An 18,814-nucleotide genomic window follows, 5' to 3' on the forward strand; every position below is an offset into this window, starting at 1 on the left:
TGTTTTGAAAACTTGAAAATCGGCCCTAATTAAATCGGCCATTCCGATTAATTGGTCAACCTCTAGTGCAGACCCCTGACTTTCCACATAAAATACAGCCTCATCAATCTACACACACAATACTCCATAATCACAAAACAGGTTTAGAATTATTTGCAAATTTATATAAAAAAACATTTGTTTTAAACAGACACCATATTTACATAACATTCAGACCCTTTGCTATGAAACTTGAAATTGAGCTCAGGTGCATCCTGTTTCCACTGATCATCCTTGAGATGTTTCTACAACTTGATTGGAGTCCACCTGTGGTAAATTAAAATTGATTGAACATGATTTGGAAAGACACATGTTTTAATTTTACCTTTATTTAACTAGGCAAGTCAGTTAAGAACAAATTCTTATTTTCAATGACGGCCTAGGAACAGTGGGTTAACTGCCTGTTCAGGGGCAGAACGACAGATTTGTACCTTGTCAGCTCAGCGGTTTGAACTTGTAACCTTCCGCTTACTAAGTCCAACGCTCTAACCACTAGGCTACCCTGCCGCCCCATGTGTCTATAGAAAGGTCCCACAGTTGACAGTGAAGGTCAGAGCAAAAACCAAGCCATGAGGTCAAAAGAATTGTCCAGCTCTGAGACAGGATTGTGTCGGGGCACAGATCTGGAGAAGGGAACAAAATAAATGTATGCAGCATTGAAGGTCCCCAAGAACCCAGTGGCCTCCATCATTCTTAAATGGAAGAAGTTTAAAATCCCTAGAGTTAACTCTTCCTAGAGCTGGCCACCCGGCCAAACTGAGCAACCAGGGGAGAAGGGCCATGGTCAAGGAGGTGACCAAGAACCCGATGGATACTCTGAAAGTGCTCCAGAGTTCCTCTGTGGAGATGGGAGAACCTTCCAAAAGGCCAACCATCTCTGCAGCACTCCACCAAATCAGGCCTTTATGGCAGAGTGGCCAGACAGAAGCAACTCCTCAGTAAAAAGGCACAACAGCCCACTTGGAGTTCGCCAAGAAGGCACCTAAAGGACTCAGACCATGAGAAACTAAATAATCTGGTCTGATGAAACCAAGATTGAACTCTTTGGCCTGAATACCAAGCGTCACATCTGGAGGAAATCAGGCACCGCTCATCACCTGGCCAATACCATCCCTACGGTGAAGTATGGTGGTGGTAGCATCATGCTGTGGGGATGTTTTTCAGTGGCAGGGACTGGGAGACTGGTCAGGACCGAGGGAAATATGAACAGAGCAAAGTACAGAGATCCGTGATGAAAACCTGCTCCAGAGCGCTCAGGACCTCAGATTGGGGCGAAGGTTCACCTTCCAACAGGACAATGACCTAAGCACACAGCCAAGACAACGCAGGAGTGGCTTTGGGACAAGTCACTGAATGTCCTTGAGTGGCCCAGGAAAAGCTCGGACTTGAACCCGAGTAAAGGGTCTGAATACTTATGTAAATTGTAATATTCACAATTTTTGTTTGATAAATTTACAAACATTTAACCTGTTTTTGCTTTGGTATTACGGGGGTATTGTGTGTGGATTGAGGGAAATAAACTATTTAATCCATTTTATAATAAGGCTGTAACGCAACAAAATTTAGAAAAAGTCAAGGGGTCTGAATACTTTGAGAATGCACTATACATGAATTTGTCCAATAGAAACTCTCATTTGCAACTGTTGGACTAAAGATTACACCCTAGATCAAGTAAATGCAGGCAAGAGTGTGCAAGGCGGTTTTGAATGAGTCACGGTCACCTTGATTACTAAAAAGTATCTTGACATGTGCACCTGCCATGTAAACTTTCATTCATAGGCTAGTTTAACAAACCTCATGGTGGGTAGGTACAGGGAAAGTATCATGGAGTAGCCTAAACCTATTGAGGTTACATTGAGCTGGGTGAATAGAATATGAATGACAGTCATCCAATATGCTGTAATAGAAATAGGGCCATGCTTATTAAAAACAATTACCATCCTCCATCATCATAATGGCACCAACCGCCACTAATATGTGTATAAACTCCCCACTCATTGGTTTACATCTTGGTTGGTTGAATATAAGGCTACTGTTAGCTGCAGCAGCAGCCATTCATGATTCAATGAACATAAAATGTAATGGTCCTTCCAATGAAGTTGTCTTTTGGATATTTATTATTAGAGCAATTGTAAGTGGAATGTGTCATTCTCCATGACAGTATCACATGAGAGATTGGTGAGATAAGCAGTCTATCCATAGAAGCATGGATGAGTTGTCAGCCTATGACATTTATTTTCTAAATTATTATGCATGGGGTTAATTGGCACAAGCCATTATGTTTTATGTAAATGGGTTCATGAGTGACATAATGGCGGAAGAACTGCGCACGGATGAGTAAGGAAACAGTTTACCACGTCTTGTCAATTGTGCTTGCCAACTGAGGGCTCGAAACTACTGAACAATCTCAGTCCAAGATTTCGATGGGGCCTACCGGTGGTCCGTTAACCTATGCAAAACCGGGGCAATAGGCTATTTAAGAATTTCAATGTGGATTTTATCCAATGACAAACATGTAGCCTAAATAGCGAAACACATTGATAAGTTTACAAATGTTTCTCTATCCATAATAGTTTAAGCTATTCATTTTCAGAAATAAACAGCAAGTTAAAACATGTGTTTTGACATGTTCTGATCTATAGCCTAGGCTATACTGTTGTTATATTTGCAAATGATACACAACAGCAAATATAGCATATGAAACATTTACAGTAGGATAGACTAACAGTTTAGCACGGCAATATGTAGCAACATCTCGAACGACTGCCTACTGGATCAGGTCAGTCAAATGTTTTTGTTACAATCTAAAAAGAGCTACAGTGAAAGGAAGCGGCTCTCTGGCGATGTGGTTCGACACATTGTTGCACTCAACGCTATACTTTCAAAGCCAACATAATTATCACTATATAGATCATTGATGCTCAAACTGTATGACGCGTGAGTATAATTTCACACGCACTTCGGCCCTGTTAGAACCGAGAACTGTGCGATTGAAGTATTCTGATAAACCTTCAAATTTGACCTGCTTGATAGTTACCTTTAGAACGCGTATCCCAGTTCCGACACGGTTTCCTGTACCATTGCGGTCGCCACGACCTGCAGCTTGGTTAGATCCCGCTTCGTAGACCAGTGTGTCCATACAACCCCTGCTATCTTCGACACCACCTTTTTTTCGCTCCATTACGGTGCCCGGTATATTATCTTCTTCCTTCATTTGCATGTGTATATTTAACTAGAAAACCCCAAAAGAACGTGGAACATGACTGATAAATTCCAATACATGCGGCAGCTGAAAAATACCATTCTCGTTCGGTGCGACGCCATAACGACTCTGAACATCACCGCTGTCAGATAGACCCAATCAATAAACATTAGAGAGGCAGGGTAACATATTATTCATAAGGCACTGCCCATTTCAGAGTAGAGGCGTACTGAATTATTCATTAGGTTTCCTATACACCTATTACACGTGTGCTTTACCGCACTAACTGTCTTGCGATTTTGATTTAAATGAATGACATTGTAATTTCACTCAATGTACAGTTGTGGCCAAAAGTTGAGAATGACACAAATATTAATTTCCACAAAGTTTGCTGCTTCAGTGTCTTTAGACATTTTTGTCAGGTGTTACTTTGGAATACTGAAGTATAATTATAAGCATTTCATAAGTGTCAAATGATTTTATTTACAATTTCATGAAGTTGATGCAAAGAGTCAATATTTGCCTTATAGCAAGGTGCTCCATCATGCTGGAAAAGGCATTGTTCGTCACCAAACTGTTCCTGGATGGTTGGGAGAAGTTGCTCTCGGAGGATGTGTTGGTTCCATTCTTTATTCATGGCTGTGTTCTTAGGCCAAATTGTGAGTGAGCCCACTCCCTTGTCTGAGAAGCAACCCCACACATGAATGGTCTCAGGATGCTTTACTGTTGGCATGACACAGGACTGATAGTAGCGCTCACCTGGTCTTCTCTGGACAAGCTTTTTTCCAGATGCCCCAAACAATTGGAAAGGGGTTTCATCAGAGAAAATGACTTTACCCCAGTCCTCAGCAGTCCTCAGCAGTCCAATCCCTGTACCTTTTGCAGAATATCAGTCTGTCCCTGATGTCTTTCCTGGAGAGAAGTGGCTTCTTTGCTGCCATTCTTGACACCAGGCCATCCTCCAAAAGTCTTCACCTCTCTGTGCGTGCAGATGCACTCACACCTGCCTGCTGCCATTCCTGAGCAAGTTCTGTACTGGTGGTGCCCCGATCCCTCAGCTGAATCAACTTTAGGAGACGGTCCTGGCGCATGCTGGACTTTCTTTGGAGACCTGAACCCTTCTTCACAACAATTGAACCGCTCTCCTTGAAGTTCTTGATGATCCGAGCCCTCTTTGTGCAAAGTAATGATGACGGCACGTGTTTCCTTGCAGGTAACCATGGTTGACAGAGGAAGAACATGATTCCAAGCTCCAGCCTACTTTTGAAGCTTCCAGTCTGTTATTCAAACTCAATCAGCATGACAGAGTTATCTCCAGCCTCGTCAACACTCACACCTGTGTTAACGAGAGAATCACTGACATGATGTCAGCTGGTACTTCTGTGGCAGGGCTGAAATGCAGTGGAATGTTTTTTGGGGGATTCAGTTCATGTGCATGGCAAAGAGGGACTTTGCAATTAATTGCAATTAATCTGATCACTCTTCATAACATTCTGGAGTATATGCAAATTGCCATCATACAAACTGAGGCAGCAGACTTGATGAAAATTAATATTTGTGTCATTGTCAAAACTTTTGGCCACGACTGTAGGCTGTTTCTTATAATTGCCCTAGAGGCTCATGATACTTACATTTTGAAAAATTGTACATCTTTACATAAGCACTCATCAAATTATTCCTCATAGGGAATCAGAGCAGCCAATATCACATTTCATTATGGTCTAAATTGGAACAAGTAAGTTAATTACAAAAATACCCTGTTAAAAAGGCATGTCAAGATATGTCAATAAGGCAGGCCTGGGCTAGGGGTATGTGGTTAAATAAAGGATAAAGGTTAAATAAACATAACATTAAAAAAAATAGTGAATGAGAGGTAACCAAGGCACTAGTCTCTCTTCAGGGTCATGGAAAAGCAGTATAGGGGGTGGGTCTGAAACAGCAAATTCAGCCTGGTATCTTTCAAGCACCATTTGCCTTTTCCTTCATGACTTCTCCCTTGAGTTGTCCTTTTGAGTACTGAACTTATAGCAATGTTCAGCCAATGGGTTCATCAGCAGACATCAATATACCACAACTGTAAAAGCAAAACAGATGTGTTAAAGTGGTGCATGAGAGAATCCTGTCACTTCTATTCCACCTGGATCACTGTTAATTGACTCTCATGACTTGGCTTCTTCCACTACTGTAGTTTGTTTGGCTCACAGAAAATCAATCCTCAACTACCAGCCCACACAGAAGTACTTTTAACAGCTTGGACTTGATAATGTTCCTCAAAAGCGAATCAAGAATCACTGACCGAAGAAACTACTCTCGTGGAAACAGATACTGGAACTTTGATCGGAATTCTCCTTGTTTGTACGCTGCTCCAACCGCACTGTGACTCAATCTTGTTTAGTATGACAAGTAGCCTATGTATACTGAAACATGTCAGGCTATGTTAAGCTGAAAACATCTGTGTAGGCCTGTTCTAAATCAGTTATGTAGGTGAACCCCATTTGTCACTATACTGAACAAAAATATAAATGCAACAATTTCAAAGATTTTACAGAGTTATAGTTCATAAAAGGAAATCAGTCAATTGAAATAAATTAATTAGACCCCAATCTATGGATTTCACATGACTGGGAATACAGATATGAATCTGTTGGTCACAGACAGATACCTTAAAAAAAAGGTAGGGGCGTGGATCAGAAAACCAGTCAGTATCTGGTGTGACCACCATTTTCCTCATGCAGTGCAACATCTCCTTCGCAGAGTTGATCAGGCTGTTGATTGTGACCTGTGGAATGTTGTCACACTCCTCTTCACTGGCTCTGAAGTTTCTGGATATTGGCGGGAAACTGGAACACACTGATCCAGAGCATCCCAAACATCAATGGGTGACATGTCTGGTGAGTGTGCAGGCCATGGAAGAACGGAGACATTTTCAGCATCCAGGAATTGTGTACAGATCCTTGTGACATGTGGCTGTGCATTATGCTGAAACATGAGGTGATGGCAGCCGATTAATGGCACGACAATGGGCCTCAGGATCTCGTCACCTCTGTCCATTCAAAATGGTCATCGATAAAATGCAATTGTGTTCGTTGTGTTTAGCTTATGCCTGCCCATACCATAATCCCACCATGGGGCACTCTGTTCACAACAATGAGATCAGCAAACCACTCGCCCACACGACGCCATACACGTGGTCTGCGGTTGAGGCCGGTTGGACGTACTGCCAAATTCTCTAAAACGGTGTTGGAGGCGGCTTATGGTAGAGAAATGAACACTCAATTCTACGGCAACAGCTCTGGTGGGCATTCCTGCAGTCAGCATGCCAATTGCACTCCCTAAGAGTTGATAAATTAATGAGTCCGGTCAACAATTTTGTTTGACTTTTTATTTATACTCTTGATCATCATTTCCTCCAACCCAAAGACAATAATACACAGCATAAGTCTAAAATATAGTTTACAGCCTCTCAGCTTTAATCATATCTTCAGTCCATTCACACCCACCTTGAAGACACGGGACTCTGATTCAGTTCAAAATGTTAAACCTGTCTGGAAAAGTGAATTTCAAAAAATGTTTTTTCCCCCCCTCACCTTCTCAAATCAGATATGTTGTTGTATAGTCGGGATAAATCTGAGGGTTACATATTCAGATTCTCTTTCGAAAGTACAATGGACGCTTTATGATTTCACAGGGAAAGGGATAATAGTGGCTAAAGTCAGATGCGCCTTCAAACCCCTTTACACACAGAAGTCACCTGGCCAAATATAGAAGTAAAAAACAATTACATCCAAATGAGTGGTGTGCACTTTTAACCACTTCCAAAAAAACAAAAAAAATACATTTTCAAATGTTCAACCCAACAAGGTGGTGTGTTGAATTTGTTGAAAAAATGTGAACTTTTCTTGCATTTCCAAAAAGAGGATTACATAAAGAGTAGAAATGACACTATTTACATTGGCTCTCACATGCAGCTCAGAAGTTGTGAATTGAAATCATTGCAGCGAATTTCATGTCCTACCTGGTGACTGTAGCAAGACATGCCAACGCACTGAGATATTTACACACACGTATACTGGCTGATTACACAAACGAAACGCTTCAAAAGCTGCTCAGACCTCTGAGGGGTTATTTTCTTTACAAATGTCCTTTTTTAAGATGCAGTGTCCAAACCAATGGAATTTCACCTTCATAAGCATTTCTCATTTAAAACTATACGGGGCACTGTATCCTTAAAAGAGTTAACTGGTCAAACATGATTGACAGAGGGTCACGGTGACGGAATCGAACCGATAAAAACAAAAAACATTCAAGACAAGGTACAAGTATGAGATGTCTTTCCTTTCCCTATAGCCTTATATATCTTGACCAGCTCCCCCTTGTGGAAATGAGCTCACAGCACAGCTAACATGCAGCTTTAGCTCAGTGTTATAGTTGTGTCATATCACAATGACAGGTTAAGCAGCACTGCATTAAGATCACAGGTCTTCTGAAAAAAAAATGTAGACACCAAAAGGCCATACACACAGCAGAGATCAGCCTCACACTTCAGTCCTGATTTTTTAAATGTATTTCAATAAATAGAAAGGACCACATTTCATCTTAGAGAGCCTGAACATCAACTACCCCGCTGGCCGGTTCCCTGTAACAGAACCAGGCCTAGTCTCTGCTCTCTCCACAAACCAGTCCATAAGACGGGTTCCTTAATGCAGTCATCAGGAGCGATGAACAGACCCAGTAATAGAGTGGATGATGACAGGCAGCCAAGAGCACCTTGTATCTGTCAACCCCAAGAGAAGACAAGCACTTAACTACTTAATGACTCATATACACCACACACAGATTAAACCTCTCATAGCCTGATAATACTCAGGACATTCAATCTCCACCTTACAATAAAAAGGTATGTGCAACAGCATCACAAGGGTAAAAAAAAAAAGACCAACACTTCAGAGAATCTCTGGGCCCATTCTCATGTCTCTGAAATCCAATACAATTAACATGGGGAGGTGAGATGTCAGATGGGGGAGAGAATCTATAGGACTGGAAAAAAAGAAAAAAATGACCTGCGAATAGGAGACCAACAATGAGAATCGCTCTCAGAAGGACCATGTGCACTGTAGGTAGGTCATCCATCCATTAATTAGCTTTCATGTCTGACACCATACATTTTCTCCAATTACTTTTGCTGGGAAAGAAAAAAACGATAAAGCACATTACAGGCCAAAGGAGGCATTACAGCGTCTTAGCAAGAGGCCTACTCCTCTTAAGGAGCATATGAAAATAGATTAGGCCTTTCTGAGGACCCCGAATACCGACAAGGTGCCACCTCGGTCACTGTGCACAGCTCACAGACCTCTCAGTAGTACAGTACATCACTCATAGACAACACCAGTTCTGCCCAACCAAACCTTAAGAGGACATTATAAGAAACCAACAGCAGCAACCTACTCACCCACTAAATCATCAGAAAATAGAAGATACGTCCAAATCTCAACATTATGAAGAGAATGCAGCTCATTTGCATCGTTTCAAGAGGATTCTTTTTTACATATATGTATACAATTATAGTCCTTAGCTAATCTGTATACGTATTCAAATGAGGTTTTATTTCATTTAAACATCTTTTGTTGTTTCGGTTTACAATAATATACAATGTACAGGCAGCCGATTACACATATTTTGCGATGACTGATGAAATAGGGAAGTCTTTTCTTTAGACCATATTGTTGACTAAGATCTATTAAGACAATATACACCGTGAGTAATTGGAAGTCTTAGAAAATGGTTGGTATCTAAAAAAAAAAAAGGGATGAAAGAAAGGATATTTGACAAATCTTAAAAGCCCTCAATATATACAGAAAACGCCAATATAGCATTGTCAAAAACAGAAAAAAGTTAACTAATAGAATGAAATCATTTTCTCCATATACACATATCATTGCTCAAAAATATTTCCAAAGCTAATTGCATCTCCGATTTGGTCACAAATGTTTGATAGTGTAGCATAGTGAATATCAATAAGCATATAGTGCGATTGAACATCTGAAGGTCTGAACACATACAGCATCATGGGGCAGCTAAGCGTGTTAGTAATGAGATGTCCTACAGGTGCCCACTTGATTGCAGATCATACAGAAGACTAAATACAGCTATCCAGGTACTGTATTGTTGATAGTTAACAGGAAAAGAAAACATTGTGAGGTATTCAGGTTAATGTTTCCGACAGCTTGGTCGGGATTCTGATTTGGAGAAGTATGACAGCCAAGGAATCACACCAAGCTACACTGATATCCGACTACATCATTTCCACTCTAAATGCCAGAAAATCAGAGTGAGATGTCTTTCAAATAAAAGGTCACATTCTTCTTCCACTCCTTCCTTCCATCCAGCCTGTCCGTCTTGCCTGCTCTCTATTCAGGATATTACCCACAATAAGCACTCCCTGACACTCAAACCCTCTTCACACAGATCAGATGAGACCAGTTTAGGGACTTCCCATCTAGTTATGTCAAAAGGCACATCATTTTGATATCAGGCAATATTGTTTAAGTCAAATCACTGCAAAAAAAAACAATATCATAATACCACAAAAATAGTGCCAACAAAATGGCCAGCGCCCTCAGAGAGGAGAGCCACAGAAAAAGACTGCAAAGAAAAAGAATTCAGTGCATATAACTACATTCAAAATAGACTTAATGTACATGTACGTACGTGTCGTCTCTAGGCCGGCTATGTCCAGCCAGGTTAATAGTCTAGAAAGAGAGACGTTTTGACGTCCCAAAGCTGTGAATCTTACATTTCAGGCTGTTTGTTCAGATGCGTGGAAGAATCAAATACTTACAAAGTTAATATTCAATGAATCTCTGTTTAAGGATTTGCCTATAACTAAGATCTCAGACCTGCACTGATATACAATATCCATATTGCTTCAATAACCTCAGCTTGATCGAATCAATTAACTGTTGAATTTAACAAGATGGCTTGAATAAACTGTAAATAGTGCCCATCTATGTGGAGGAAACAGTGCTATACAGGGAAGCCAAACAAAGCAGATATGTCCATCCTCTAGATTCCACCTCAGAAAATAAACTTTTTCAAGATACTATGGCTACCAAACTGCTGACCAAACTAAAGAAAATAGAACCATACTGTGTGTTTACCAGCCCATGACAAACGAACACACTCCAGCCTTCGAAATATGCACTTTATCCATTTACAGTATCTCAACCCTGCTGAAAGGCCTCTCTGGCCAACCAATGTGAATGGGATTCAAACAACTATCAAACTGATGGAATTCAATGACTCCGCACATCTTTTGCCTTTTAAATCACTCATGAGATGGAGGGTCAAGTTTCCCCCAAAATGAATGAGTGCTCTGGGTCTTTAAAACCTTTCTGCTGCCAAAGTTTATGGATGTCATAAGGTGAACGCACCAATTTGTAAGTCGCTCTGGATAAGAGCGTCTGCTAAATGACTTAAATGTAAATGTAATGTGAAAGTTTGTATAATAATCTCAGTTACCCCAGAACTAAAATCTCACATAATTTGGTCAGCTGCGTGATGTAGTTGTGGGTCCATACGTATTAGAAATTGTGAGTTCCGGTTTGCGAAGTCTCTACCTTCCCAAAACGAAACTCTTAGCCAAAGCCCCCCCACTTCCACCAATTTCCCCACACAAGTGAAGCAGTCGAAGTTTAAGCACCACCTTCGGCCAATCCTGATACATCCAGATAATCAGTGACGAAAACTGATTCTACGCATTCCATCCCGTCCCGACAGATTCTTCGGTTTACACCCAGAATCTGTCCACGAGAGATTAACCTTTGTATTGCAACTGAAGACCTTGCATTTGAAGTATAGAGCTGGAGATCAATAGAACAGAATGTGTTATAGTCACTTTGGAGACCAAACTAGATTAAATACTGAGAGCCGAAGTACTCCAAGTTTTCAAACCCAATTGGGAAAGTGGTGAATGGAGTGTGCAAATTTCATAGAGTTAATTAAGTTGCATCTCATTCAGGCTTGAAAATAGGGGAAAAAAATACCCATGTTAAATTCCTGTAAGATTAAAAACATGAAGAAAAAAAAAAACAGACTGCTTATTAAACAAGTGCATAGCCAACAGCTATTTTCTATGGCGGCTTAGATGGGTGGGCGTACCACAGAGAGTGCAATGTGGGCATACGTGCATTGAGAGGGCAAGGAGATGGAAAGAATGGCAACTGCAAAGCAAACAGATTGTGGTGAAACCAATCAAGGAAAAGAAGGGTTAGTAAATTCATATGTTTTCACATATTTCTGGTGATGTCTATCGTCGTTGCAGTCATTGTTGCGGTTGTCGTCATCATGGTCTTCATACCATCTTTTTTTGTGTGTTTGCCATTTCGCTGCTTCCCATGCAACCCCAGGGCAGCAGTCTGCAGTGATGTCACAGGGGGATCAGTCGGGGTAAAGGGGGAGGGGAGAATCTTTCCCATAGTTCCCTTGGCGAGGTCTTTAAGAGCGAGAGGGCACGGTCATCATTGCCAGGACTGAGGAGGAAAGTTGTTGACCTCGGCCAGGTCTTGGACAGGTGAGCCTTTGTGGGTGTACGTCAGCTTGACCCTCATGCGGAGTTGTTGCTGTAAATCATAAGAAAGACATGTTTATTAAAGCAATATGAACTACTCAATGTAGAGCTGAACTCTATAGGAGCCCTCTGCACTAAATTCCTCTGATAGCACCAATAGATCAGGAAACTGAATAAGAATGTGAGGAAGATGAGGACAGATAGGAACATCTCTTACCTTCTGTGGGTTGAGAACTCTGATGACCTGTGTGACGCTTCCCTGGTTGAGTGCTGGGACAATATTACTGCTAGGGGACAAGAGCTGCAGCTGGAATGTCTGAAGGAGAGGGACACAGAGCTTAAAAGTCTGCTTCGTAGGACATGCGCCTGCATACAGTGGGGCAAGAAAGTATTTAGTCAGCCACCAATTGTGCAAGTTCTCCCACTTAAAAAGATGAGAGAGGCCTGTAATTTCCATCATAGGTACACTTCAACTATGACAGACACAATGAGAAAAGAAAATCCAGAAAATCACATTGTAGGATTTTTAATGAATTTATTTGCAAATTATGGTGGAAAATAAGTATTTGGTCAATAACAAAAGTTTCTCAATACTTTGTTATATACCGTAATTTCCGGACTATAAGCCGCTACTTTATTCCCACGCTTTGAACCTCGCGGTTTATACAATGACGCGGCTAATTTATGGATTTTTCCCGCTTTCACAAGATTCATGCCGCCAAAAAACTGAGCAGTGTCACATAATGTGATGTAAATCGAGCGCGCTCAAACTTCCCATGATTCTGATTACGGTAGTAATTTTGTCACCCTCATCATGGCAAAGACACGGAGAAATGCATATGATGCAGCTTTCAAGTTGAAGGCGATCGATCTGGCTGTTGGAAAAGGAAATAAAGCTGCTGCACGGGAGCTTGGCCTTAATGAGTCGATGATAAGACGTTGGAAACAGCAGCGTGAGGAACTGACTCAGTGCAAAAAGACAAAAGCTTTCAGAGGGAAGAAAAGCAGATGGCCCAAAATATTTGCAGCCACTCGACATCAGTGTAAATTGTGCATTTAAGGTGGTGCTCCGTGTTCAGTGGGAGGCTTGGATAACAAGTGGGGAGAAATCCTTCACTAAAACGGGCCGCATGCGAAGAGCAACTTATGGTCAAGTCTGCCAGTGGGTCCTGACAGCGTGGAGCATTGTCAAAAAATCCACTATCATCAACGGGTTTCGAAAGGCTGGACTGCTGCGTGTTGAAGGGGCAGCATGAGCTCAGCGGGGAATTTGCCTCCGGATGAAAGTGACGAGAGCGACAATGAAAACGATCCAACATCGGATGAAGCAATTCAACTCAGACACCGAAGGAGATGACTTCAGTGCACAGGAGGAGGAAGATAGTAGCCTACCAAGAAAGTCATTGGTCACTGTTTAATTTTTGTTACAAGCCGTGTTTCGTTTAAAGGCTGTGTAAAGTTCATTTGTTTCAATGTACCGGTAGGCACCTGCGGCTTATATATGTACAAAATACAGATTTTTTAATAATTCAGTGGGTGCGGTTTATATTCAGGTGCGCTTAAAAGTCCAGAAATTACAGTACCCTTTGTTGTCAATGGTCAAACGTTTTCTGTAAGTCTTCACAAGGTCTTCACAAGGTTTTCACACACTGTTGCTGGTATTTTGGCCCATTCCTCCATGCAGATCTCCTCTAGAGCAGTGATGTTTTGGGGCTGTTGCTGGGCAACACGGACTTTCAACTCCCTCCAAAGATTTTCTATGGGGTTGAGATCTGGAGACTGGCTAGGCCACTCCAGGACCTTGAAATGCTTCTTACGAAGCCACTCCGTTGCCCGGGCGGTGTGTTTGGGATCATTGTCATGCTGAAAGACCCAGCCACGTTTCATCTTCAATGCCCTTGCTGATGGTAGACTTTGGTCCCAGCTCTCTGCAGGTCATTCACTAGGTCCCCCCGTGTGGTTCTGGGATTTTTGCTCACCGTTCTTGTGATCATTTTGACCCCACGGGGTGAGATCTCGCGTGGAGCCCCAGATCGAAGGAGATTATCAGTGGTCTTGTATTGTCTTCCATTTCCTAATAATTGCTCCCACCGTTGATTTCTTCAAACCAAGCTGCTTACCTATTGCAGATTCAGTCTTCCCAGCCTGGTGCAGGTCTACAATTTTGTTTCTGGTGTCCTTTGACAGCTCTTTGGTCTTGGCCATAGTGGAGTTTGGAGTGTGACTGTTTGAGGTTGTGGACAGGTGTCTTTTATACTGATAACAAGTTCAAACAGGTGCCAATAATACAGGTAACGAGTGGAGGACAGAGGACAGAGCCTCTTAAAGAAGAAGTTACAGGTCTGTGAGAGCCAGAAATCTTGCTTGTTTGTAGGTGACCAAATACTTATTTTCCACCATAATTTGCAAATAAATTCATTAAATATCCTACAATGTGATTTTCTGGATTTTTCCCCCTCATTTTGTCTGTCATAGTTGAAGTGTACCTATGATGAAAATTACAGGCCTCTCAACTTTTTAAGTGGGAGAACTTGCACAATTGGTGGCTGACTAAATACTTTCTTGCCCCACTGTATTCCCAATGTTCACTAAGCAGTACATTGCTACAGAGGTCAATCATAGAACCACACATATATTTCGTAATATTATATAGTTATACAAATGTGACTGACAAGTCATGGCTCACCTTTGGTACTGCAGCCTGGAAAACAAACTCGGTCATGTCAGCCTCGGTGGCGTTGGTGGCGTGGATAGTGATGACTGCTATGTTCGGATTCGGGTTGGCCCTCTCAAAGGTGAACTCTATTTTCAGGCCATTCTTGCCATATGCTGTCATGGGGGGAATAGCTAAAGACAAGAACGCACAAGTCAATACAATTCAGAGTGAAAAAGTAGTACCAAACATAACCCCCAAAAAACATTGTATGAACTTGTATACGGTTGCATTGTTTTGAAAGGGATACATAGGGACTACATAAGGACACAGAGTACTCTACTTGCAGCCCTCATCCTCCACATACAACACCCGTTCTGCCAGTCACATTCTGTTAAAGGTCCCCAAAGTACACACATCCCTGGGTCGCTCCTCTTTTCAGTTCGCTGCAGCTAGCGACTGGAAAGAGCTGCAACAAACACTCAAACGGGACAGTTTTATCTCAATCTCTTCATTCAAAGACTCAATCATGGACACTCTTACTGACTGTGGCTGCTTTGTGTGACATATTGTTGTCTCTACCTTCTTGACCTTTGTGCTGTTGACTGTGCCCAATGTTTGTACCATGATTTGGGCTGCAACCATGTTGTGTTGCTACCATGTTGTTGTTATGCTGTGTTGCTACCATGCTGTGTTGTCATGTGATGCTGCCTTGCTATGTTGTTGTTGTTGTGATGTTTGTTTATATTGTCATTTCTTTAAATCCCAGGCACCCTCATCCCCACAGGAGGCCTTTTGCTAGGCCGTCATTGTAAATAAGAATATCTTCTTAACTGACTTGCCTAGTAAAATAATAAATCAAATAAAAAAATAAACATGGCGGGAAAGGGGTTCGGATCAAATGACAAATTTGAAAGCTTCCCTGATGAGCGCTAGCTCTCACCTGCTGAAGTATCATTAAACAGGGGCTGTGAGGAGAGGCCATCCAGGAGGAAGGGGGGCTGGGAGACGGGCACAGAGGGAGCAGGAGCTAGACCACCTAGGGAGGGGGGGGAGACAACACAGGGGGTTCCAACAGGGTACAGGGAATCACACACAGACATAACAGTGATACCACTGGTGATAGTTCACAAGACAAGTTGATTCCTGACCAAGTCAAGCAGGATGTGGAGTGACTAATGTGGTTTATTGCTGAAGGAGGGTACAGAGCAGGTGACAGAGAGAATAGGTAAAAGAGAAAAGAAGAAACCAATCAAGTTGCCCTAACCAGGGACCACAGTTGGTCCACCTGTGCTTTGGGCTGGAGGGAAATAAAAGGAGAGAGAGCGACTGTGGTCCTACCAGACAGTGAGAGGTCCCCCAGTAGGTCGAGCAGCTCTCCTCCAGCTGAGACAGGCTTGGTGGGCAGGGTGGTTTGGATCACAGCTACCACATCATTACCTCCCAGCAGGTCTAACAAGTCAAGAGCCTGGAACAGAAGAGAAACTAAATCATAAAGCACATGTAAATTAAACCTGTAAGAGAGAGAGGATTTGTAGATTAAACCTGTAATACAGAGAGGATTTGTAGATTAAACCTGTAATACAGAGAGGATTTGTAGATTAAACCTGTAATACAGAGAGGATTTGTAGATTAAACCTGTAATACAGAGAGGATTTGTAGATTAAACCTGTAATACAGAGAGGATTTGTAGATTAAACCTGTAATACAGAGAGGATTTGTAGATTAAACCTGTAATACAGAGAGGATTTGTAGATTAAACCTGTAATACAGAGAGGATTTGTATATTAAACCTGTAAGAGAGAGAGGATTTGTAGATTAAACCTGTAATACAGAGAGGATTTGTAGATTAAACCTGTAATACAGAGAGGATTTGTAGATTAAACCTGTAATACAGAGAGGATTTGTAGATTAAACCTGTAAGAGAGAGAGGATTTGTAGATTAAACCTGTAATACAGAGAGGATTTGTAGATTAAACCTGTAATACAGAGAGGATTTGTATATTAAACCTGTAATACAGAGAGGATTTGGACAAAACATCAGTGCTCTGAATATCTCATTTACGCTTTGTTTTAAAACATGGTAAAATATTTATAACTCAAAGAAGGAAAATGTAGACTACTTTATGTTTATCTATAGATTGACATGCCCAGCACAGTTTAATGTTCCTACCAGCAGGGGTCCTTGTTTGACCAGTTTGTAAAAGCATTAGCAGACTTACTCTGATTTGTGGACTTTCACCACATGAATAGAAATCAAAAAACTTAAAGAATGTGTGTGAGTGTACGTGTATTTTAAAGAACTTAAGGGCTCAATTCAATCCATATCGCTGAAGAGCTGCGCTACAGAGCAATCTACATTTAAAAAAATGTTCCCACATCAGCAAAGACCGCATTCACGGTAAAAGCTGCTATATATGTCAGATCAAACAGGAATTACCTTTACATTTAATTTGCGTATAACGCTGAACTTCAGTAATACGGATTGAATGAGATGTTGATCCACTGATTCAGCTACACATCTTCTGTGACAGAAAACCTCCCAGCAATGGTTAGTACAGATATGTCATGTGACCTTGCCCTCACCTGGTTGGCTGGCTGGGTGACTAGGGGCAGGTGTTTTGTGTCAGGCACCGAGGGCTCTGTCTCCCCATTGGTCTGCATGATCTCTGTAGGGCCATTGGAGGCCGTTTTCTCCATGATGGGCATTCGCTCCAGTAACGCAGGCCTTTAGAGAGGAAGAGAATGAGATAGGGGGGAATAGGTACATTTCCTTGACTTAATGGTAACTAAACAAGGGGAAGTACAAATAATTTCTACAGAAAAGTGCTTGTAATGAATGGGAATACATTTTGGAGCATACTCACCTCATGTGATCATATTTCTTGAAAAGTGCATTGTACTCCACAGCTCTCTGTTGCAGTTCCACGTCGATGCTGCTGCCGTATATTGACACCACCTTCTTGATTCGGCTGGAGATTTTAAGACACAAATGTTAACCTTGAGTGTGCGTCCTTCCATTCATTTCAGAGCTAAGGAGGGGAACAAAATCATCATAACCTGTTGGATATTCTCTCTGCTCAACACAGATGGACTTACTTGACACTGCTGAAGCGAGTAGACAGCTTCATGATGGCAGTGAGGGAGTAACCACGGGTTACAGGGGTGGACAAGTTGGACACAAGAAGACCTTCCAAAACATCCAGGACTTCATCCTCTGTCACCTGTTGCAAACAAAAGGGGAGAAAATATATACACTTCAACTTGAGGTCTGCAGTGCACATAGACGTGTTGTGTGTAACGTTCTAGATGAAATAGTTGAGGTGATTGAGTGCTTCAGGAGGTCTACCTGGATGGGCTCCTCCTCCTCACACTGTCCAGATACCAGCAGGTCTCCATACTCCCCTATACACCAGGATGACACCTGGACCAGTGGTTGCTATGAGAGACAAACACTTATAGTTCAGAAAGATCAGATTCACTGTAACCAGTCCTCCTCAGAAAGGAAGGGAAACATCCACACACGGTTTGCTACTTCCAAAAGTGATCCAACAACGTTTCAATCAACATATTCATTGTCAGGTTCCTCTTATTTGTCTGGTTACTGGGCTGTGTTTTCCTCTTATCATACAAAACGTGTGTGTGACCAGAGATGCCTCGGACCTGTGAGATGTCATCCAGCAGGGCTTTGTAGAGTCTCTGCACAGTGTAGGCATGCATCTCCACACTGTTGGTGATGAGCTGGATGAGGTTGGGGACAGAGTCATCTCGGACATAGCTCCCGGCCTGGACACAAAAAGGTGTTGTTAAAAATAAAAACATCTCAAAATGGACAACGAGGCAAATGATAATTTTGTATAGGGTCAGCGACAAAAACAATTTCAAGCCTAGACACCAAGTGTCTAAGATGTTAAAAAGCAGCTGTTGTCAGACATGATGAGATCATCATTTGCAGTTCAGTCGATGGATCACTCAAGGATTCGTCACTCAACAGTCAAGCATAATTATTTATTTTACAATCATCTCTGCAGAGAAAAGTATTTGATGAAATTATACATATACCGTTGTCAGGACTCTCATGATGGTGTCAATGTGCCATCTTTTTGAAGGCGCATACCTGTGAAACAGAACACGCGTCAGTCACCTCTGCATTACACTGAGCGGAGGATCATATAACCATTAACTGAAAAAAGTTGGCCTGAGGTTGATGCTGTCAGAAAATATATGGTATCAACAATGTCATGCTCTGACGATGGATCACTCATTTTTTCATCACACAGCATTTTAGTAAGTAAGCCACACACACATTAACCAGAGGATGCAGAAACAATAGTTAATCATTGGAGGTGCTTGA

The 18,814-nt window shown here is 41.8% G+C and overlaps 2 protein-coding genes across 3 annotated transcripts in view; both read right to left on the reverse strand.

Moving 5' to 3' along the window:
* Nucleotides 1-3,377, reverse strand: part of LOC115112255 (PH domain leucine-rich repeat-containing protein phosphatase 2-like) — a 53,157-nt gene extending 49,780 nt beyond the window's left edge. The window contains exon 1 of the mRNA XM_029639186.2: nt 3,077-3,377. Coding sequence (XP_029495046.1) covers nt 3,077-3,259 — 183 coding nt within the window. The 5' untranslated portion in view covers nt 3,260-3,377. The remainder of the gene's footprint in view (nt 1-3,076) is intronic.
* A 3,231-nt stretch (nt 3,378-6,608) lies between these two features.
* Nucleotides 6,609-18,814, reverse strand: part of LOC115112256 (AP-1 complex subunit gamma-1-like) — a 30,417-nt gene continuing 18,211 nt past the window's right edge. For both annotated transcript variants that reach the window (XM_029639189.2, XM_065011951.1), the window contains exons 12-22: nt 18,523-18,577; nt 18,124-18,246; nt 17,810-17,899; nt 17,560-17,684; nt 17,328-17,432; nt 17,047-17,188; nt 15,802-15,928; nt 15,404-15,499; nt 14,494-14,654; nt 12,025-12,123; nt 6,609-11,859 (exon numbers count right to left, since the gene is read on the reverse strand). In XM_029639189.2, coding sequence (XP_029495049.1) covers nt 11,758-11,859; nt 12,025-12,123; nt 14,494-14,654; nt 15,404-15,499; nt 15,802-15,928; nt 17,047-17,188; nt 17,328-17,432; nt 17,560-17,684; nt 17,810-17,899; nt 18,124-18,246; nt 18,523-18,577 — 1,225 coding nt within the window. In that variant the 3' untranslated portion in view covers nt 6,609-11,757. The remainder of the gene's footprint in view (nt 11,860-12,024; nt 12,124-14,493; nt 14,655-15,403; nt 15,500-15,801; nt 15,929-17,046; nt 17,189-17,327; nt 17,433-17,559; nt 17,685-17,809; nt 17,900-18,123; nt 18,247-18,522; nt 18,578-18,814) is intronic.

Source organism: Oncorhynchus nerka, linkage group LG27 (assembly GCF_034236695.1).
Source record: "Oncorhynchus nerka isolate Pitt River linkage group LG27, Oner_Uvic_2.0, whole genome shotgun sequence".
Taxonomy (NCBI): Eukaryota; Metazoa; Chordata; class Actinopteri; order Salmoniformes; family Salmonidae; genus Oncorhynchus; species Oncorhynchus nerka.